The 17632-nt window shown below is 37.6% G+C and overlaps 1 protein-coding gene across 2 annotated transcripts in view; it reads right to left on the bottom strand.

The window, feature by feature from the left end:
* LOC118833859 (cytochrome P450 3A4-like) overlaps nucleotides 1-17632 on the bottom strand; it is a 75315-nt gene that overhangs the window by 28423 nt on the left and 29260 nt on the right. For both annotated transcript variants that reach the window (XM_036741276.1, XM_036741275.1), the window contains exons 5-11: nucleotides 16795-16908; nucleotides 16247-16335; nucleotides 9903-10054; nucleotides 9211-9338; nucleotides 7230-7302; nucleotides 2216-2376; nucleotides 333-559 (exon numbers count right to left, since the gene is read on the bottom strand). In XM_036741276.1, the coding sequence (XP_036597171.1) occupies nucleotides 333-559; nucleotides 2216-2376; nucleotides 7230-7302; nucleotides 9211-9338; nucleotides 9903-10054; nucleotides 16247-16335; nucleotides 16795-16908 (944 nt within the window). The remainder of the gene's footprint in view (nucleotides 1-332; nucleotides 560-2215; nucleotides 2377-7229; nucleotides 7303-9210; nucleotides 9339-9902; nucleotides 10055-16246; nucleotides 16336-16794; nucleotides 16909-17632) is intronic.

Here is a 17632-nt window from a genome sequence, read left to right as displayed (position 1 = left end):
AACCTGATTCTAACACTTCTTAGCTGAAGGGAGAATGCCAGGTCACCTACTGTATATAAGCTTCAATTCTGTCATCTCTAAAATAGAGACTAGAATGCCTAAAGTGGTTATATCCAAGCTACAGAAATAGCAACTACAGGCATTATGTAGGGTTGTTGCAAGACACCAAGTTATAGACCCAGACTCATCATCTAAGCAAGACACAAAAGCAGGATTCAAACCCTGGTCCTGTCTCCCACTTATTGTTATCTCCAAAGTGCTTCAAATGATCACACAGAGTAACTTTATCCCTTATTTGAAAAAACAAACAAACAAAAAAAACAAGTGTTTACCTTTCAGGGTGGAACTCCTCTGGCTCTGGCCAGTATTGGGGGTAATGATGAAGGGCAAAGGATGGGGTGACCACCACTGTGCCTTTAGGGATCGTCAGTCCATTGATCTCAACAGTTTTCTTAGCAACCCTTTCAACCCTGGCAGCTACGGGAAACAGCCTGAGAGTTTCATTTATCACCATATCCAGATATTCCATCTGTGCCAGGGCATCATACGTGACTGCTTCCTGGAAAGAGAACCAACAGCTCTAAATACTAAGTTCTAAATACCAAGGTGAAATATCACATCTATCCTTACTCACTTGGTCTTAGAATGAGTCTATACTAATTCCATTGTGCACCTGGTCACCATATGTTATGGTAATACCTTCTGGAGGAAAACTGCAAATGTATTTTTATTATTGATTCATTATTATATCAACATGCTAATGAACTGACTCAAAAATTCTGAGATCTGTCAGCATGAGATTTGCATCTATATAAAGGTTTTCATAAAATGAGCCATTTTGAGCCTGTGACAAAACTCTTGAACCTCAGTAGAAGGAAGTTGTGCTAAGAGGAATATTTTTCTTCTGTTCTTCTGGATTGTCTTTCAGAATAAACCATACAAACCATGAAATCTAGAGTGGAATAGTAGACAAAATCTACCTCAGTTAAGTTTTCTTGAGAAACACTTGAAACCTGAAAAGAGCCCTTCTGTGTCTTTATTGCTCCCCAGCTTCCATTTCTTGTCATCTCTGCTTATCCTTCCAAAAATGACTAACTTCTATATAGACTCTAGAATTTCTCACTTTCATCTTACCATCAATGTTGAGATACCCTGATTTTATTTCATAAGAGTTCATATTTTATACCTCCAAGGGACTTCACAACAGAAAAGACTCAAAGGGATGCATCTGTACTGGTAGAATTTAGAAGATATTTAGGGTGGGGGCAGAAAGGCTTTTCTAGCATCCATCCAAACAAATAACAAAGACCGTTATCTGTTTACAAGAACAACACTGATCATATCATCCTATTCTCACACTTCTATATAGCTTAGAGAATATTATGGTACTAAGAGGGTGTTTTAATTAAGGGCTTAGGTTTGGTTTGCTATGTGATGAATGAAATCTAAATACACACTTATAAGAATTTATCTCCTCCACCTTCCTACCGCCACCACTCTAGCTTGATAACTCCTCACTGTTTAAAAGGATTATTTGAATACATTCTCATAGCTATGCCTTAACGTCATAGGAAAATAAGTATTTAAGTGTTCTGATAATGGGGATTTTCCTGCTTGGTCGAAAAGGGTTGGAGAAAGGTGATCCTGGTGCATCAAAAAGAGGTTCCTTGGTAAGAACAAACTCAAATATCCACTTATAAGACCCTTTCTTTTCTGACACCAGGAAGACTTTCTGACCCCTGTTATCAGTCACATCAAAGACTGAATGAAAATCTGAAAAGAGGAGATAAGAGGAGAGTAGCAAAGGGTAGAACTAGCAAGGGACAAGAAAAGAGAATATGAAAGAAGGAAAGGGTAATGAGAATAAGTTAGCAGTAGAGAGAAGACCCAAAGAGATGAGAAATGAGTGCCAGTAAATGGAAGAATGGCTACAAAATGGCTAGATGAATAGTAGACAAGTGGGCTTTTCAGTATTTTTTGAAGGGTTGGCACTATTTCTTGAGAGATTTCCTTCTCTGTAAACAAAACTCCATTTGTAAATCTATGGTGTTTCAATTTATCTTTGCCTTTTCAAACCTAGCCATGCCTTAATAATGGACAACTACTCACCAGCAAGGTGATGTGGAGAAAGCTTCTATTAGGAGATGAGGCAAATGGACAAATGGAAAGTAAGTTGGAAAGGGTATGAATATCTCTATTCCTCTCACCCACTCACCTTGCTGGGCAAAACTGCATCTATCTCCTCCTGAAGTTTTTGTTGGATCTCAGGATGGGTGGCCAGGTTATACAAAAGGAAAGAAATGGTTGAGCTGGTGGTTTCATATCCACCAAGAATAAAGATAATGGATTGTGCCAGGATTTCCTCATCACTCAGATCTGAAAAAGAGACAGGGAAATATTCAGACAAAGCTATCCTACCATTGTTACATAATTTGGCCACATCACAAGAATTTAGGAAAGGCATCTATCTCATTCTCCAGAATATCTAGAAATGATCTGAAATGCATTCAGTGATATGACAGGAATTTTCCACTGAAATCTGTCATCACGAGGATAGAGGTTAAGTCTAACCAGGGTTGCTCAACCTTTTTTATCCTATGTCTTCTGTTTTTTTCACACACCTGCCTCATCCTCAGTTGTTGTTTCTGGAAGTGACAAAAGTAACATTCGATCTCAGGGAATTCTCTCTTCTTTCTAGCACACTGTGTAATAGGACAAACACGTTAAAAGGTTCTAGCAATAATCCAAAGGAAAGGAGATAAGTGCCTATGGTATGGTGGTTGTACATGGAGTGAAGCAAATAGAGAGGAATGATGTTTGAAGGGAGATCATGCATCTACAGCTTGAAGGAAACTCAAAAGTCATATAGTCCAGCATCTTGACTTTTCTGTTTAGTAAACTGAGGCATAAGTGACTTTCCCAAAGTCTCGTAGGTGAGAGAGTTATGATTTGAACCTAGGTCCTCAAATTTCAAAGACCATGTTCCTCCCACTGTACCCCACTACATTCTATCCATAAAGAGAACGGCATCCAGAAAGTAACAGCAAACATTGATTACACTTACATATTGCCTAGTGTTTATGTTTTATCTACCTTATTTCATTTGACTACCATAACCAACCTGTGAATTTGCTAGTGCAAGAGTGCTTTTCCCCATTTCTTAGAAAAGGTGATTGAGAGGGGCGGAGCCAAGATGGCAGCTGGTAAGCAGGGACTACAGTGAGCTCCCTACAGAGTCCCTCCAAAAACCTATAAAAAATGGCTCTGAAGCAATTCTAGAATGGCAGAACCCACAGAACAGCAGAGGGAAGCAGGGCTCCAGCCCAGGACAGACTGGATGGTCTCTGGGTGAGGTCTATTCCACACGGAGCTGGGAGCTGGGAGCTGGGAGCTGGGAACGGAGTGGAGCAGAGCCCAGTCTGAGCGGCTTGGAACAACCAAACTTGCAGTTGGGCGGATGGGGCCCCTAGCGCCCTGAATATGTGAGCTGCGGCAGTTTTACCAGACTCCTCAACCCACAAACACCAAAGACTGCGGAGAAGGTTAGTGGGAAAAGCTGCGGGAGTGGAAGGAGTTCGCAGTTCGGCTTCCAGTCCCGGGGGCAGTGGAGGTGGGGCAGCTACAGTTGCTGCTGCTTCTGGCCCCAGGCCCACCTGGTGGGAGGAATTAAGTGGCGGATCAGAGCAGGAGTGCAACAGCCTGCTGAAGATCTAAGCCCAGCCCGGGCTGGGGGTTCTTGGGGAAGGAGCAGTGCTGGTGTGACAGAGCTGGCACCTCCCCCCCAAACGTGGAACATAGAACTCGTTAGTCTACAAGCAGTCATACCCCACTGAAAAACTCAAAGGTCAAGTAAGTTGGTTGGGAATATGGCCAGGCAGCAAAAGCACACCCAGGTTCAGTCTGAGACTTTGGATTCTTTCTTTGGTGACAAAGAAGACCAAAACATACAGCCTAAAGAAGACAACAAAGTCATAGAGCCTACAACAAAAGCCTCCAAGAAAAACATGAGCTGGCCCCAGGCCATAGAAGAGCTCAAAAAGGATTTGCAAAAGCAAGTTAGAGAAGTAGAGGAAAAATTGGGAAGAGAAATGAGAAGGATGCGAGAAAGCCATGAAAAACAAGTCAATGACTTGCTAAAGAAGACCCCAAAAAATACTGAAAAATACACTGAAGAAAACAACACCTTAAAAAACACACTAACTCAAATGGCAAAAGAGCTCCAAAAAGCCAATGAGGAGAAGAATGCCTTGAAAGGCAGAATTAGCCAAATGGAAAAGGAGGTCCAAAAGACCACTGAAGAAAATACTACTTTAAAAATTAGATTGGAGCAAGTGGAAGCTAGTGACTTTATGAGAAATCAGGATATTATAAAACAGAACCAAAGGAATGAAAAAATGGAAGACAATTTGAAATATCTCACTGGAAAAACCACTGACCTGGAAAATAGATCCAGGAGAGATCATTTAAAAATTATTGAACTACCTGAAAGCCACGATCAAAAAAAGAACCTAGATACCATCTTTCAAGAAATTATCAAGGAGAACTACCCTGATATTCTAGAGCCACAGGGCAAAATAGAAATTGAAAGAATCCATCGATCGCCTCCTCAAATAGATCCCAAAAAGAAATCTCCTAGGAATATTGTCGCCAAATTCCAGAGCTCCCAGATCAAGGAGAAAATACTGCAAGCTGCCAGAAAGAAACAATTTGAGTATTGTGGAAACCCAATCAGAATAACCCAAGATCTGGCAGCTTCTACATTAAGAGATCGAAGGGCTTGGAATGCGATATTCCGGAGGTCAATGGAGCTAGGATTAAAACCTAGAATCACCTGCCCAGCAAAACTGAGTATCATGTTCCAAGGCAAAATATGGATTTTCAATAATATAGAGGACTTTCAAGCTTTCTCAGTGAAATGACCAGAACTGAATAGAAAATTTGACTTTCAAACACAAGAATCAAGAGAAGCATGAAAAGGTAATCAAGAAACAGAAATTGCAAGGGACTTACTAAAGTTGAACTGTTTTGTTTACATTCCTACATGGAAAGATGATGTGTATGATTCATGAGACCTCAGTATTAGGGTAGTTGAAGGGAATATGCATATATATATATATATATATATATGTTTGTGTATATATATAAGTGAATGTGTATGTATGTATATATCTATGTGTATATGTATGTATGTGTATGTATGTATATATGTGTGTTTATATATATATATATGCATATATATATATATATGTAAAAGAGAGAGAGCAGACACAGGGTGAGTTGAAGATGAAGGGAAGATATCTAAAAGAAATGAAATTAAATTAAGGGATGAGAGAGCAACATACTGAGAGAGGGAGATAGGGAGAGATAGAATGGGGTGGATTATCTCGCATAAAGGTGGCAAGAGGAAGCATTTCTGTGGGAGGAGGGGAGAGGGCAGGTGAGGGGGGAATGAGTGAACCTTGCTCTCATCAGATTTGGCCTGAGGAGGGAGTACCATACATACTCAGTTGGGTATCTTACCCCACAGGAAAGAAGAGGGAGGAAGATTAAAAAAATGGGGGGGATGATGAAGGGGAGGGCAGATGGGGGTGGAGGTAATCAAAACAAACACTTTGGAAAGGGGACAGGGTCAAGGGAGAAAATTCAATATAGCGGGATGGGTTGGGAAGGAGCAAAATATAGTTAGCCTTTCACAACATGAGTATTGTGGAAGGGTTATACATAATGATACATGTGTGGCCTAGGTTGAATTGCTCGACTTCTTAGGGAGGGTGGGTGGGAAGGGAAGAGGGGAGAGAATTTGGAACTCAAAGTTTTAAAAACAGATGTTCAAAAACAAAAAAAAAAGTTTTTGCATGCAACTAAAAAATGAGATACATAGGTGATGGGGCGTAGAATTTTATCTTGCCCTACAAGAAAGGAAGGGAAAAGGGGATGAGAGGGGAGGGGGGTGATAGAGGGGAGGGCTGACTCGGGAACAGGGCAACCAGAATATATGCCATCTTGGAGTGGGGGGGAGGGTAGAAATGGGGAGAAAATTTGTAATTCAAACTGTTGTGAAAATCAATGCTGAAAACCTAATATGTTAAAAAAATAAATTTAGATTAAAAAAAAAAGAAAATATGATTGAGGCTCAGAGAAGTAAGATGAGTGTTCCAACATCACTGAGCTAGTAAGTGGCTAAAGCTGAGACTAGAATCCGGCCTTCTGACTTCCAACTCCCGTTCCCCCTTCCCTTACAATGTAGTGCCTCCCTCATGCTGAGTTCTGGTAAGAATGCTTAGCTAGAGCAAAGGAGAGTTAATATGCTACTTGTGGTTGAACGGGAATTGTGCTAATTAAAAAACAATTTGAGAAATTTACCCACAAGTTTTTTTTCATTGCAAGAGAAACTTGTACTCTCTTCTTTCCTATGTGGCTGTTATTCAATTGTTTTAGTTATGTCTGACTTTTTGTGCCCCCAGCTAGGGTTTTCTTTGACAAGATATTGTAATGGTTTGGGATTTCCTTCTCCAGTTGATTTTACAGATAAAGATACTGAGGCAAACAAGGTTAAATGACTTACCCAGGGTCACACAGCTAGTAAATTCATGAGGCCAGATTTGAACTCATGAAGATGAGTCTTCCTGACTCCAGGCCTCGCACTCTATCCTATGTGCCACCTCTCTGTCAAACTAGCTAAGCACAAAGAAACATGGTCTAGGCCAGGAAAAAGAGTAAAATTATAGGATTTAGAACTAGAACAGAATTAAATGATCATATGGGCTAGTGCCCTGCTTTTACCTATGACAAGCAAGTCCTGACAAGTGAAGTAAAGTAAAAATTGAAAACTGTCTCCATTTAGCTCATCCTACAGATGGCAAGCACCTTTCTGAGATGGCTATGTGATTCCACAGTTTGTTGGACTTAGAAGTAAATTAGAGCTGAGTTCAAATCTTATTTCAAAGTTTTCCTGTGGAAGTTGCTTAAACTCTCTCAGCCTTAGATTCCTTATCTCTAAAATAGAAATAAGAATAACACCAAGCAAACAGAATTGTTGTGAAGAAGTTCAAATGAAACAATATATTTAAATTGCCCTGCAAATCTCAAACCTTGTAACATCACCTTCTCACCATTGTCATTATTAATGTCATTTGGTATATCAACTAAGCAAATTGGAAATTATTTCATACTTCTACAGATAATGGCCTCAAGATTCCATTTAGTGACTATCCTCCTGCCCAAATTACCTTTATGAGAGTGTGTCTCTGAATTCTTAGAAGTCTGAGAATCCATCATAAGCTGAAGGAAATCTACCCGGTGCTGCAAAAGTAGTGGAAAAAAAGTAGTGCTGAGAAAACACTTGAGAACACAGAAATTAGCCATGAAAACAGCAGATTAATATGCCTACTGGAGGACAGACAAGTGAAGATCCAAATAATTAGAGACATTGTCATCTAAGCTCAGTGGCAATATTTAAATTCTACCCAGGGCACTTCCACAAAGGACCCTGGATGGTCAAAGAGCCTGAGACTCAAATGAATGAAATAATGGCTTTAAAATAGCTTCCAAAACATTAAAAGAATCTGAACCATTCACCATTCACCAATCCAGGTTTATGCAAAGGAAGCAAACACTGAAAAATGTAAAAGAAAATACTAAGTATTTCAGGAAATGGATTCTTTTAAGTCTGCCAGAAAGAATAGAAGTATAATGCTTCAATTATTTATAATTGTGGACATCACTGATCAAAATCTTACAATAACTTCAAAACTTATAATACCTTTCCCTGGATCACTATAGGCAAAGAAATTGATCTCACTGTGGTCAATCAATAGATATACCTCTTCCAATTCAGCTAGATTGGTTCTATGTCAGCAAACTTGCAATGAACCAACATGCTCACACTTGAAAATTGTAGCTTGCAAGGGTCCACAATAGGTTGTACTTTTCTTGCCTGGCCTTCATGAAATATGGATCACATGTATGTGCAAAAATATTCATAGCAGCTCTTTTTGTGGTAGCAAAGAATTGGAAATCAAGGTGATGCCCATCAATTGGGGAATGGCTAAACAAGTTTTCGTATATGAAGGTAATGGATTATTATTGTACTATAAGAAATGAGGAGCAGACAGACTTTGTATTAACCTGGAAAGAGTTACGTGATTTGATGCTGAATGAAGGGAGCAGAACAAGGAGAACATTATACACAATTACAGACACATGGTATCCGTGATGATTAACTTTGATAGACTGGGCTTTTCTCAGCAATACAAGTTCAAAGACAGCCCCAAAAGACTCTTGACAGGAAAAGATATCCACATTCCAGAGAAAGAATTATGGAGTCTGAATGTAGATTGAGGCAAACTATTTGCTCTCTCTTTTTTCCCCTTCTTTTGCAGTTTTGTTTCTTCTTTCCCATGATTCATTCCATTGCTTATAATTCTTCTTTACAAATTGACTATTGTGTAAATAAGTTTAATGTGAAGGTATATGTGGAACCTATATCAGATTACTATGCTTTCTGGGTGGGGAAGAAAAGGAGGGGGAGAAAATTTGGGACCCAAAAACTTGTGGAACTGAATATTGTAAACTAAAAATAAATAAAAATAAATTTAAAAAAGAATTTTGGGTTATAGCTGTTACAGAAGCAGGACTCAGAGGAGGAGCTTTGTGGGAAAATGAAAAATGTTCTGAATTTTGGCCAAGAATCCACATTGAGAATTTGAATACCATATTACTGGCACAATTATAACTTTTATCCATTCTTATATAGCCTTTTGATTAGTAGCAAGGTCTGTTTTGAGAGGGCAAAATAAAGGAGAAATGTACTTTCTTCTTCTTAGGTTTCTGCTACACATCATACATATATATATATATATATATATATATATATATTTACAGTATAATATTGGGTATATGTTGTAAAATATTTGAGGGGTGAGACAGTGGTTTTTTTTTCCCTTTGTACTCCTATAGACACAGATCACTAAGTCTGACACATATTAATAATAAGAGCATAAAGTTAGAGTTGTAATGAGCTTAGAGGATACAGTGACATTTCTCCATGAGTCACAATGGTCTGACAAATGAAATTGAATAAAGTTATAGTGAGCAAAGATGTCCATGAAGTAAAATGGAACACAAGTTTTGTTTGCTGTACTCTAAGGAAAATAATACAACTATTTTTAATAGACACATATTCTTATTCTGAACATTGGAGGGACTTACCTTCTGTGAATTTTTCTTTCGTTCTTCCTTTATTTTTTTAACTGAATTTGCAAAGAAATCAGTTGATTCTTTGGAGAATACAGTTATGTCCAATTGTTTTAACAAAGGAACAAGGAATGGAAAGAGCGCTGAGGAAAAGAAAGATAAACAAAACAAAATCCTCACAAAACTGTAGAATTTTATGAAAGATTCTATCACCTTTTTTTGGAGGGTAGATGGAGAAATGGTAGCAGAGGTATAAATTGTAACATGGCTTACTCATTTCCTTTTTGAGGCCTCTGATTATCTGTGAACTTGCAGGAGTCAACAAAAAGCCCAACAATGGAAGGGAATCACTCTCCAAAATCAGGTTTCCTGTGCCCATCCCTGGTCTTCTAGATTAATTGCAAAGGTACCTATGACTGACCAATCAGCAAATAATTCCCATGAAAATTTTGGTTAATTGCTCTCTGAAAGGACTCCCTTCCTAAAATATAGAAATTTTAAAAAAATGAATTTCCAGAATTCATGGAACTGTGTTGTAATTTATCTAGCAGTTTAATCTTCTGTTAAATAAAAGGATTAGACTTGGTGGCTTCTAAATTTATGTCAATCTCTAAATCTATTTTGATTCAACTTAATAATTTATCTGCAGGAATTTTCAGACCACTGAATTTTTAATTATCCATTTCTGTAAAGAAGAACTAACTTACCTGTTGTAAATCTGAGTGGGTTAAGAACATTAAATGTAGTTATTAACTTCTTCATTTCTCTGATAAAAGGATCATTCTTATTATTCAAGGAATCAGTATTGACACCAAATGAAGTACTGGTGATCACATCCATGCTGTAGGCCCCCAAAATGCTGAGGAGAGAAAGCAAAAAATGACTCAAAAAAGGAACCACATCTTTCATCACCAAGTAAAGACATAAAGTGAGGCTCTAAATGCATACTGTGAAACTCAATAGAAAGCAAGGTTACTAAACTATTCCAAAGGATATTTTGAGCCATATATTGAAATTAGAAAACCACATATAACTATTACCCTTATTCTATTCTATTTTTATCTTATTAACTATTTCCCAATTACATTTCAATGTCATCTTGCCAGGTTTGCCCTATTTGCTCTACATTAAAGCCAGAAGGACAGATGGGCCAGAGGTGAAATGGTCAGTACCATCTACTAGCTGAGATTTTTTTCAGAAAAATACTGATTCTTTTCATCAACTACCTAGAAGTCTGAAAAGCTTTTTATAAATGAATGAGGGAATAACTGAATGAATGACAGTTTGGACATTCATGGGCCAAAATGCATAGCAATGGTGATTGGTGTTATCACTTCTTTTCCAAAGCTATTAGAGGATGTTTGGTTTCCCTCATTTAACCAGGGATACATCTTCCCCCATAGTGTGAATACTCTCTAGTTCCAATTAATAAGGTATCAGGCACTATTCTAAGCACTGGAGGTAAGAGAAAAATGCAAAAACATACTCTAGTCTCTAGAAGCTTATATTAAAATAGGGCTTGTATGTACATATATGCATATATACATACATATATATATATATATATATATATATATATATATATATATATATATATATATATATATATATATATATATATATAAAAATCAATGCCTAGAAGATAAACACAGAAGAAATGCTAGGTGGACACATAAGAGAATGTACTCACAGTGTACCATTGATCACATATTCTTCTGTCTTCTTGAGATTAGCTACACTATCTTGCCATTCTGATTGTCATGTTTTTTCTTTATGTTTTTTTAGATTTTTATTTATTTAATTTTCAATTCATATAATAAAACCAACATTTTCATAACATGATATAAGAAAAAAAGATGCTTGCACATGAAAGTGCAAATCTAATTTTTCAACTTGCTATTCTTTTTAAATATATAATAAAGTGAACATGTAATTTTATTTTTTCCTTTGATTATCTTCCCCTTCCCACCATAGAGATGGTTATCCTTAGACACAAAGATGTATGTGTATATGTTTGTATTTGTGTGTGTCAAAACAAGCATTTCTATAACATAGTAAAAGAAAAAAAGGCACATGAAGGTACATATCAATTATGTACAACTTGCTATTCCTTTTCAAATATGTAATAAAATTATCAAAAAAAAATTACTGTTTCCTTTCTTTTTTCCATTTGCCCACCCTTAGCTAGAGATGGCTACCATTAGACAAAATTGTGTGTGTATGTTTGCGTGTGTAAAATCATTCTGTAGATACTTCTATCCAACAATTCTGTCTCTAGATTATAGCAACAATCTGCTAGCATCTGCTGTAGGGGTGTAAGACCTGCCAACAACCAGCACACAGAAAGCTGCCAGCATAGGTTCTTTGATCTGCTTTACTAAGGAAAGTAACCATAAGGGGTTAACAATCTCAGTATAATCAAACATACAAATATCATTCACAGTTCAGGGGGAAAAAACAGCCCCATGAACTTCAAGGCAAATAGAAAAAGAAATTACAAATATCAACATACTGACCTTGTCTGATTCAAATCACAATACACAGTTACCAGAGAAGAACCAACATCTGGGTGGCAAAGCTGGGGGACTGTCTGCAGCTGGCACGGAGTCTCAACACTCCTTCCATGAGTGTTTCCCAAAAGTCAAAGACCAAACTCTCCTCAATTATGTCCCGTTCAGAGCCCTGAAGGCTTTGACATCACCCAGGCTGGGTGTGGGAAAGTTCCCCATCCCCAGTATCATATCATATACAATTCAATGACTCTCTGATTGTCTTAATGCTGAGAAACACTCCAAGGCAAAACCCCACTCTATCTGCCCCATTCAAACAAAGGCAACAATCCACAAAGGCACTTAAGAGAAGAACAGCAAGAAGTCCCACCTTTATTACTATTACATAGATGTAGATAATTTCTTCCTTCATATGTCCTTCATAGTTAATTTGGACATTTGCAGTAGTCAAAATTTCTTAGTTACTCAAAGTTGTTCTTCAAACAATATTACTATTAGGCTATACAACATTCTTTTCATTCTGCTCATTTCCTTCTTCATTATTTTGTCCAATCCTATCCATCCTTTTCTCAGATCATTGAGTTGATCAGTTCTCAAAGCATAGTAGTATTCTATAACAATAATATACCCAGATTTGTTCAGCTGTTCCCTAATTGATGAGCATCCGTACAACCTCCAGTTCCTTGCACCACAAAGAGAGCTCATATAAACATTTTAGAACATATAGGCTCTTTTCCTTTTTCCTTAATCATCTTTGGAAATTTATCTAGTAATGTTATTGCTGGGTCAAAGGGTATAGGAAGTTTAATGCCTCTTTAGGCAGAATTCCAGTTTGTTCTCCAAAATGTTTGGATCAGTTCACAATTCCACCAATAATGAATCAGTGCCCTAAATTTTATGCATGTCCGCCAACATGTGTCACTATCCTCTCAAATCATTGTTGTCAATCTGGTAGCTGTAAAACAATATCTCATAATTGTTTCAATTTGTATTTTTCTAAGAAATAATAATTTAGAAACTTAATAGGTATTTAGAATGCAGGAAGAAAGGCATATTATCCGGAATGAAAGAAGTGATGGTTCTGATGCACTCTGTCCTGATCTGACCACACCTAATTTTGTCCAAAGTTCTGGAAATCACATTTGGAGAAGGATGCTGATAAGCTGGAGGTAAGGGGTGTACAATGACTAGTATGGTGAGGTGATACAAAACAAAAGGTCTGTTGAAGGAACTGGGGACACAGATAACTTTAATAAAAGAGTAAAAATAATGATATAGAGATTTTTATATAACTATATGACTATAAATTGATTTCTTCATTAGAAAATTAGTTGTTCATATTTTTGACAAGTTAAAATTGAGGTATGACTCATATATTTATAAGTTTGACAAAGGTTTTATATATTAGAGATATGAGAAATTTATCTGAGAAACTATCTATAAAACTTTTCCCCAGTTTTCTGCTTTCCTTCTGATACTGGCTGTATTTGATATATCTGTTTTTACACATCACTCTTCTCTATCTCTTTTTAAAAAATTATTATTAATTTAATATTTTTAGTTTTCAGCATTGATTTCCACAAGATTTTGAATTACACATTTTCTCCCCATTTCTACCCTCCCCCTCCAAGATGGCATATATTCTGATTGCCCCATTCCCCAGTCAGCCCTCCCTTCTGTCACCCCACTTCCCCCATCCCCTTTTCCCTTATTTCTTGTAGGGCAAAATAGATTTCTATTCCCCATTGCCTGTATAGATGTAATTATAATATAGTTGAATATCTGCTAAACTTCCTTACTTTACATTTTTTCATTAGTTCCTTTGATATTCTTGAGTTTTTGTTCTTTCAAATGAATCTTATTTTTTTTCCTAATTTGGCAAAATGTTTTTAGAAGTTTAAGTGGGATGGCACTGAACATATAAATTACTTTAGGTAAAATTGACATTTTTATTTTATTGGTCCTGTGTTGCAACAATCTGGCTAGCAGCTGCTGTGGCAGTGTAAAACTAACAACAACCAGCTCACAGAACTCCACAAGCCCAGGTTCTTTTGATCTGCTTTACTAAGGAAAGCAATGTTAATGGGTTAATCTTACTTTAATCCAACATAAAAATACCATTTGTTTAGTTCAGGGGAAAAAGCCAGTACCCTGAACTTCAGAGCAGATTCAAACAAATTGCAAACATCAACAGAAAGACCTTGTCTGATTCAAATCTCAATGCATAGTTACTGGAGTTTAACAAAGTCCAAACATCCGAGTTTACAAGCTGGAGGGCTCTTAACTACAGATGCCTGGAATTTCCACATCAGTGCACCACCAAGAGTGAGAGCCCTAAGCCAATAGCTCTGTCCTCTCTTTTTATGCACTCTTTAGCCATCATCAAATGTCATCTGTGTCCAGAACTTAAGCTCTTACTATTGACTCTGGAGTTAGCACCTCCCCCTAGGACCTTGAAGGTTTCACTCCTACATTGACTTAGCACCCAATAGCCAGGGGTTTGGGGCCTACTTGGGATTGAAGATATAATCAGACCTCCCTTCATGGTCCCCACCTGGAGCCCCACCTTAGTTACCTAATTTAATCAAGGAAATAAAGGCCAAAACTCTTCAAGGACACTTGGTTGAATAAGTGCTAAGAGCCCATCTTGATTGCCAATACACTCTGCTACCCATGAACAGTTAATATTTCTCCAATTACTTAAATGTGATTTCATTTGTATATAAATTATTTTTATAATTTTGTTTATATAGCTCCTGAATTTGTTTTGGTGATTGTACTCCCAATTATTTTAGATTGTTTAGATTTATTTTGAATGGGGCATCTTTTTCATGTTTTTTTCTTAATAAATTAAATAACAATATTATTCTTGACTGACTAAGCCACAATTAGAAGGCATTCCATGAATGGACCGTCAGCAAAGGAGGTTGAGAAAGAACAGCCAGAGAGACAGAAGGAGGACAAAAACAGAGCAGAATCACAAAATACAGAGAGTAGAGAGCATCCAGAAAGAGAAGATGGTCAACAGTGTCAGATGCTGCAGTGGGGTCATCAAGGATTAACTTGCACAAGAAGTCTTTGATATGAAAAATAACACAGTACTAATACAAATGTGGTTCATATTGAAAAGAAGCAAGAATCACAAAGAGCTCCCACCACCTAAAGAGTAGTCTAGAAACTGGACCAGAAAGATTAATGATTGGAAAAACAAAGAAAAGGGGAAAATTGAGTCATTTATACTGACCCGGTTGGCTTAGGGATACATAAACCTCTTTAGATACTAGGCAGAAATTAGCCCTATGCAACATTCCAGAAACTAGAGACTTTGCCCAAGGGAAATAAAAGATTGTAAACAAATACTGGGACACTGGGAACTCCTTTTAAAGGTGCCAACTGGAAGGTTTCCAATTCCTACACCTTTCTGGGTCACAGATGTAGCATTGGACGGGACCACTATGAAGATGTAAGGATGAGTCACAGACCCAGTCAAGCAAGAAGAAACTTCAGAATCAAGAAACAGCAACGTGCCTGAGACTCGAGGAAAAGAGCATGTTTTCAGCTCTAGCTTTTAGATCAATCTGAAGCACGTTGAGGAATAATAATGAAAAGAACATCAGAGTGGGAGGGAAGCCTATAGTTAGTTCCATGACTCTGAACCAGGAAAGTTTTCCCACTGGATAGTAATACCTCAGTCCAGCAAGTCTATTGCTACTCACACCCAAATACAGGTCAGGAACTTACAAAGCTCAGACCTCACTTGGTCAAGGGGAAAGGGGAAGGAACTGATGAGTCTTTACCCTGGATGAGACTAGTTAGAACATCAAAAGCTTTTAAGTCCCAGCATGAGATCTCCTTTGGACCCCGGAATAACAAAACAACAAACAACCCAAGAAAGCAACAACAGAACCAACAAATTCCCTCCAGAAGTGTGTAGAACCTAGACGTAACATAAAATATAAGATCAGGAAGTTGAAAAAATGAAAAAAAATAAACACAAAGTGTCCTTTAATAAAAAAGCTATTGTCATGACAAAGACAGTCAAAACACAAACCCAAAAGAAAATACCTTCAAAAAAATCAACAAGCAAAGCCTCAGTGGAAAACACAACTTGAGCACAAATTGAAATACAATTTCTGGAAGAGACAAAGTAAGAGGTTAATAAAAAAGTTGTAAATGTTTTCATCAATACAAAAAAAGATCATTAGTAATTTTGGAGCCATTTTGTGAAAACTTTTTAAAAGGTTTAGGTTGAATGATAAATTTGGAAGCCAGACTATAGAGGGTTCAGAATAGAAAAAGATAAAGAAAAAAGGAGCAAAAGTAGAGTCATCAATAGTCAATGGCTTAATCAAGGCATTTAGCCTCAGAGGGGAAGCTATCACCATGTTGTCCTTTATACTCATTTTGTTAACTAAAAAGTCAAGAGAAAAACTCTAAAAGTGGATGCTTCGGTTTCTGAGGAAAGATGACAGGAGAGAGGCTTAGGCAAGCAGGGTGTCCTGCTGCTCCTTAGATTCCTACAGCTGTCACCCCATACTTACTCTTTCAGAGTTACAGGCTTGTTTTTCTCTGCTTCCTTCCGCATGTTCTTCACTAACACATCTCCATATTGGTTAATGATGGGAAACATCTAAATGCCAAATAACAATAATTACACGTGAAAAACCCAGCTCCAGAACAAACCAGAACCTCCAAGCCTGAAGAAGCACACTGATATTTCAAAAACCCATTTTTTTCTTTTAGAATATAAACAATCATACTTCTATGTAAAGAACAGGTCTTCTAGGGAATGTAGTCAAACTACTTCATTTTAAAGAAGAGGAAACTGCAGCTAGAAGGGTTAAGTACCCTGCCAATGGTCACTCAGGTAATATGCATCAGAGGTGAGATTGAAGATCAGGTTCTCTAATTCCAGTTTCCGTGCCCCCTCTACTGTATCACAAAAAGTAGGAAACAAAATATTCCCTTCTAGGTAGCTCAAACTTGTGGGCGTATTAGTTAGCTTTAATTGGAGAAAATTATTGGAATGTATTCTTTTTTACTCTCCACAGCTTGTTTTCTAGAAATTGACCAATGTTCATTGCTTTACCTCCTTGAGTTTTCCACTTGTAAATGTTGGAGACAACACTGTTCGAATCCTCTTCCAATGGTCATCGTTAGCAAATGCGAGAGAAGACTCTAAAATCCCTCTTAGACTAACATGCTAGGAGAAAAAGGCAAAAGGTGAGGCTTTTCAGGCATTAATTAGTGGAACCAGAACTAGAAGTCTTCTATACTTGCCAGTATAAAAACTAATTCTTTCTAAATATCTATAGTTTTTCATCTGACTGATTATAACTCATGGACTTTGGTGGCTAGAATTTTCTTTTCTGATTCCTTAAAAGCTGTTACAGTTGTATCTACAGGAACACTACTACAAAGTTTACTTCCCAGAGTTATGGCTGGGTGTACTAGCCTAAAGTCAGCCCTATTCCAATGTATACTGGCTGTCACCTCCTAAGCTGTCCCCTAAAGTATATGACATGATTGCCTCCTATCTCTTCCTCATGGCATCAATTAGTTCAGTTATTCTGGCTGGCCTGCCATACCTGAGAGAATTATTTGACAATAGGTGGGAATGGCCAGCACCTCCTCCTCAAGATCCCCCCCCCCCACAGGACCATGACTAGGAATGCCTAGGTCAAAAGCAGAAAAGGAATCTTAGAGGCACTTCCAGGACTAGGTCTCCTGAGCCCATCTGTCTGTTAGAAGCAAATTGTCAACATTTACTGCCTATGGAGGAGAGGAAAGCAGGCTACTTTTCACAGTGACCTTTCCTTTAAGAGTTGCCCTATCAGCTGCTGCATTATAAGCAAGGCTAGTTGTTGGGGGGTCATCACTACTTCCAAGTCTTGTATGCCCAAAAGATGTTGATGGGGGTTGAAATC

Source organism: Trichosurus vulpecula, chromosome 1 (genome assembly GCF_011100635.1).
Source record: "Trichosurus vulpecula isolate mTriVul1 chromosome 1, mTriVul1.pri, whole genome shotgun sequence".
Taxonomy (NCBI): Eukaryota; Metazoa; Chordata; class Mammalia; order Diprotodontia; family Phalangeridae; genus Trichosurus; species Trichosurus vulpecula.
This window is presented reverse-complemented; position numbering and strand designations above follow the sequence as displayed.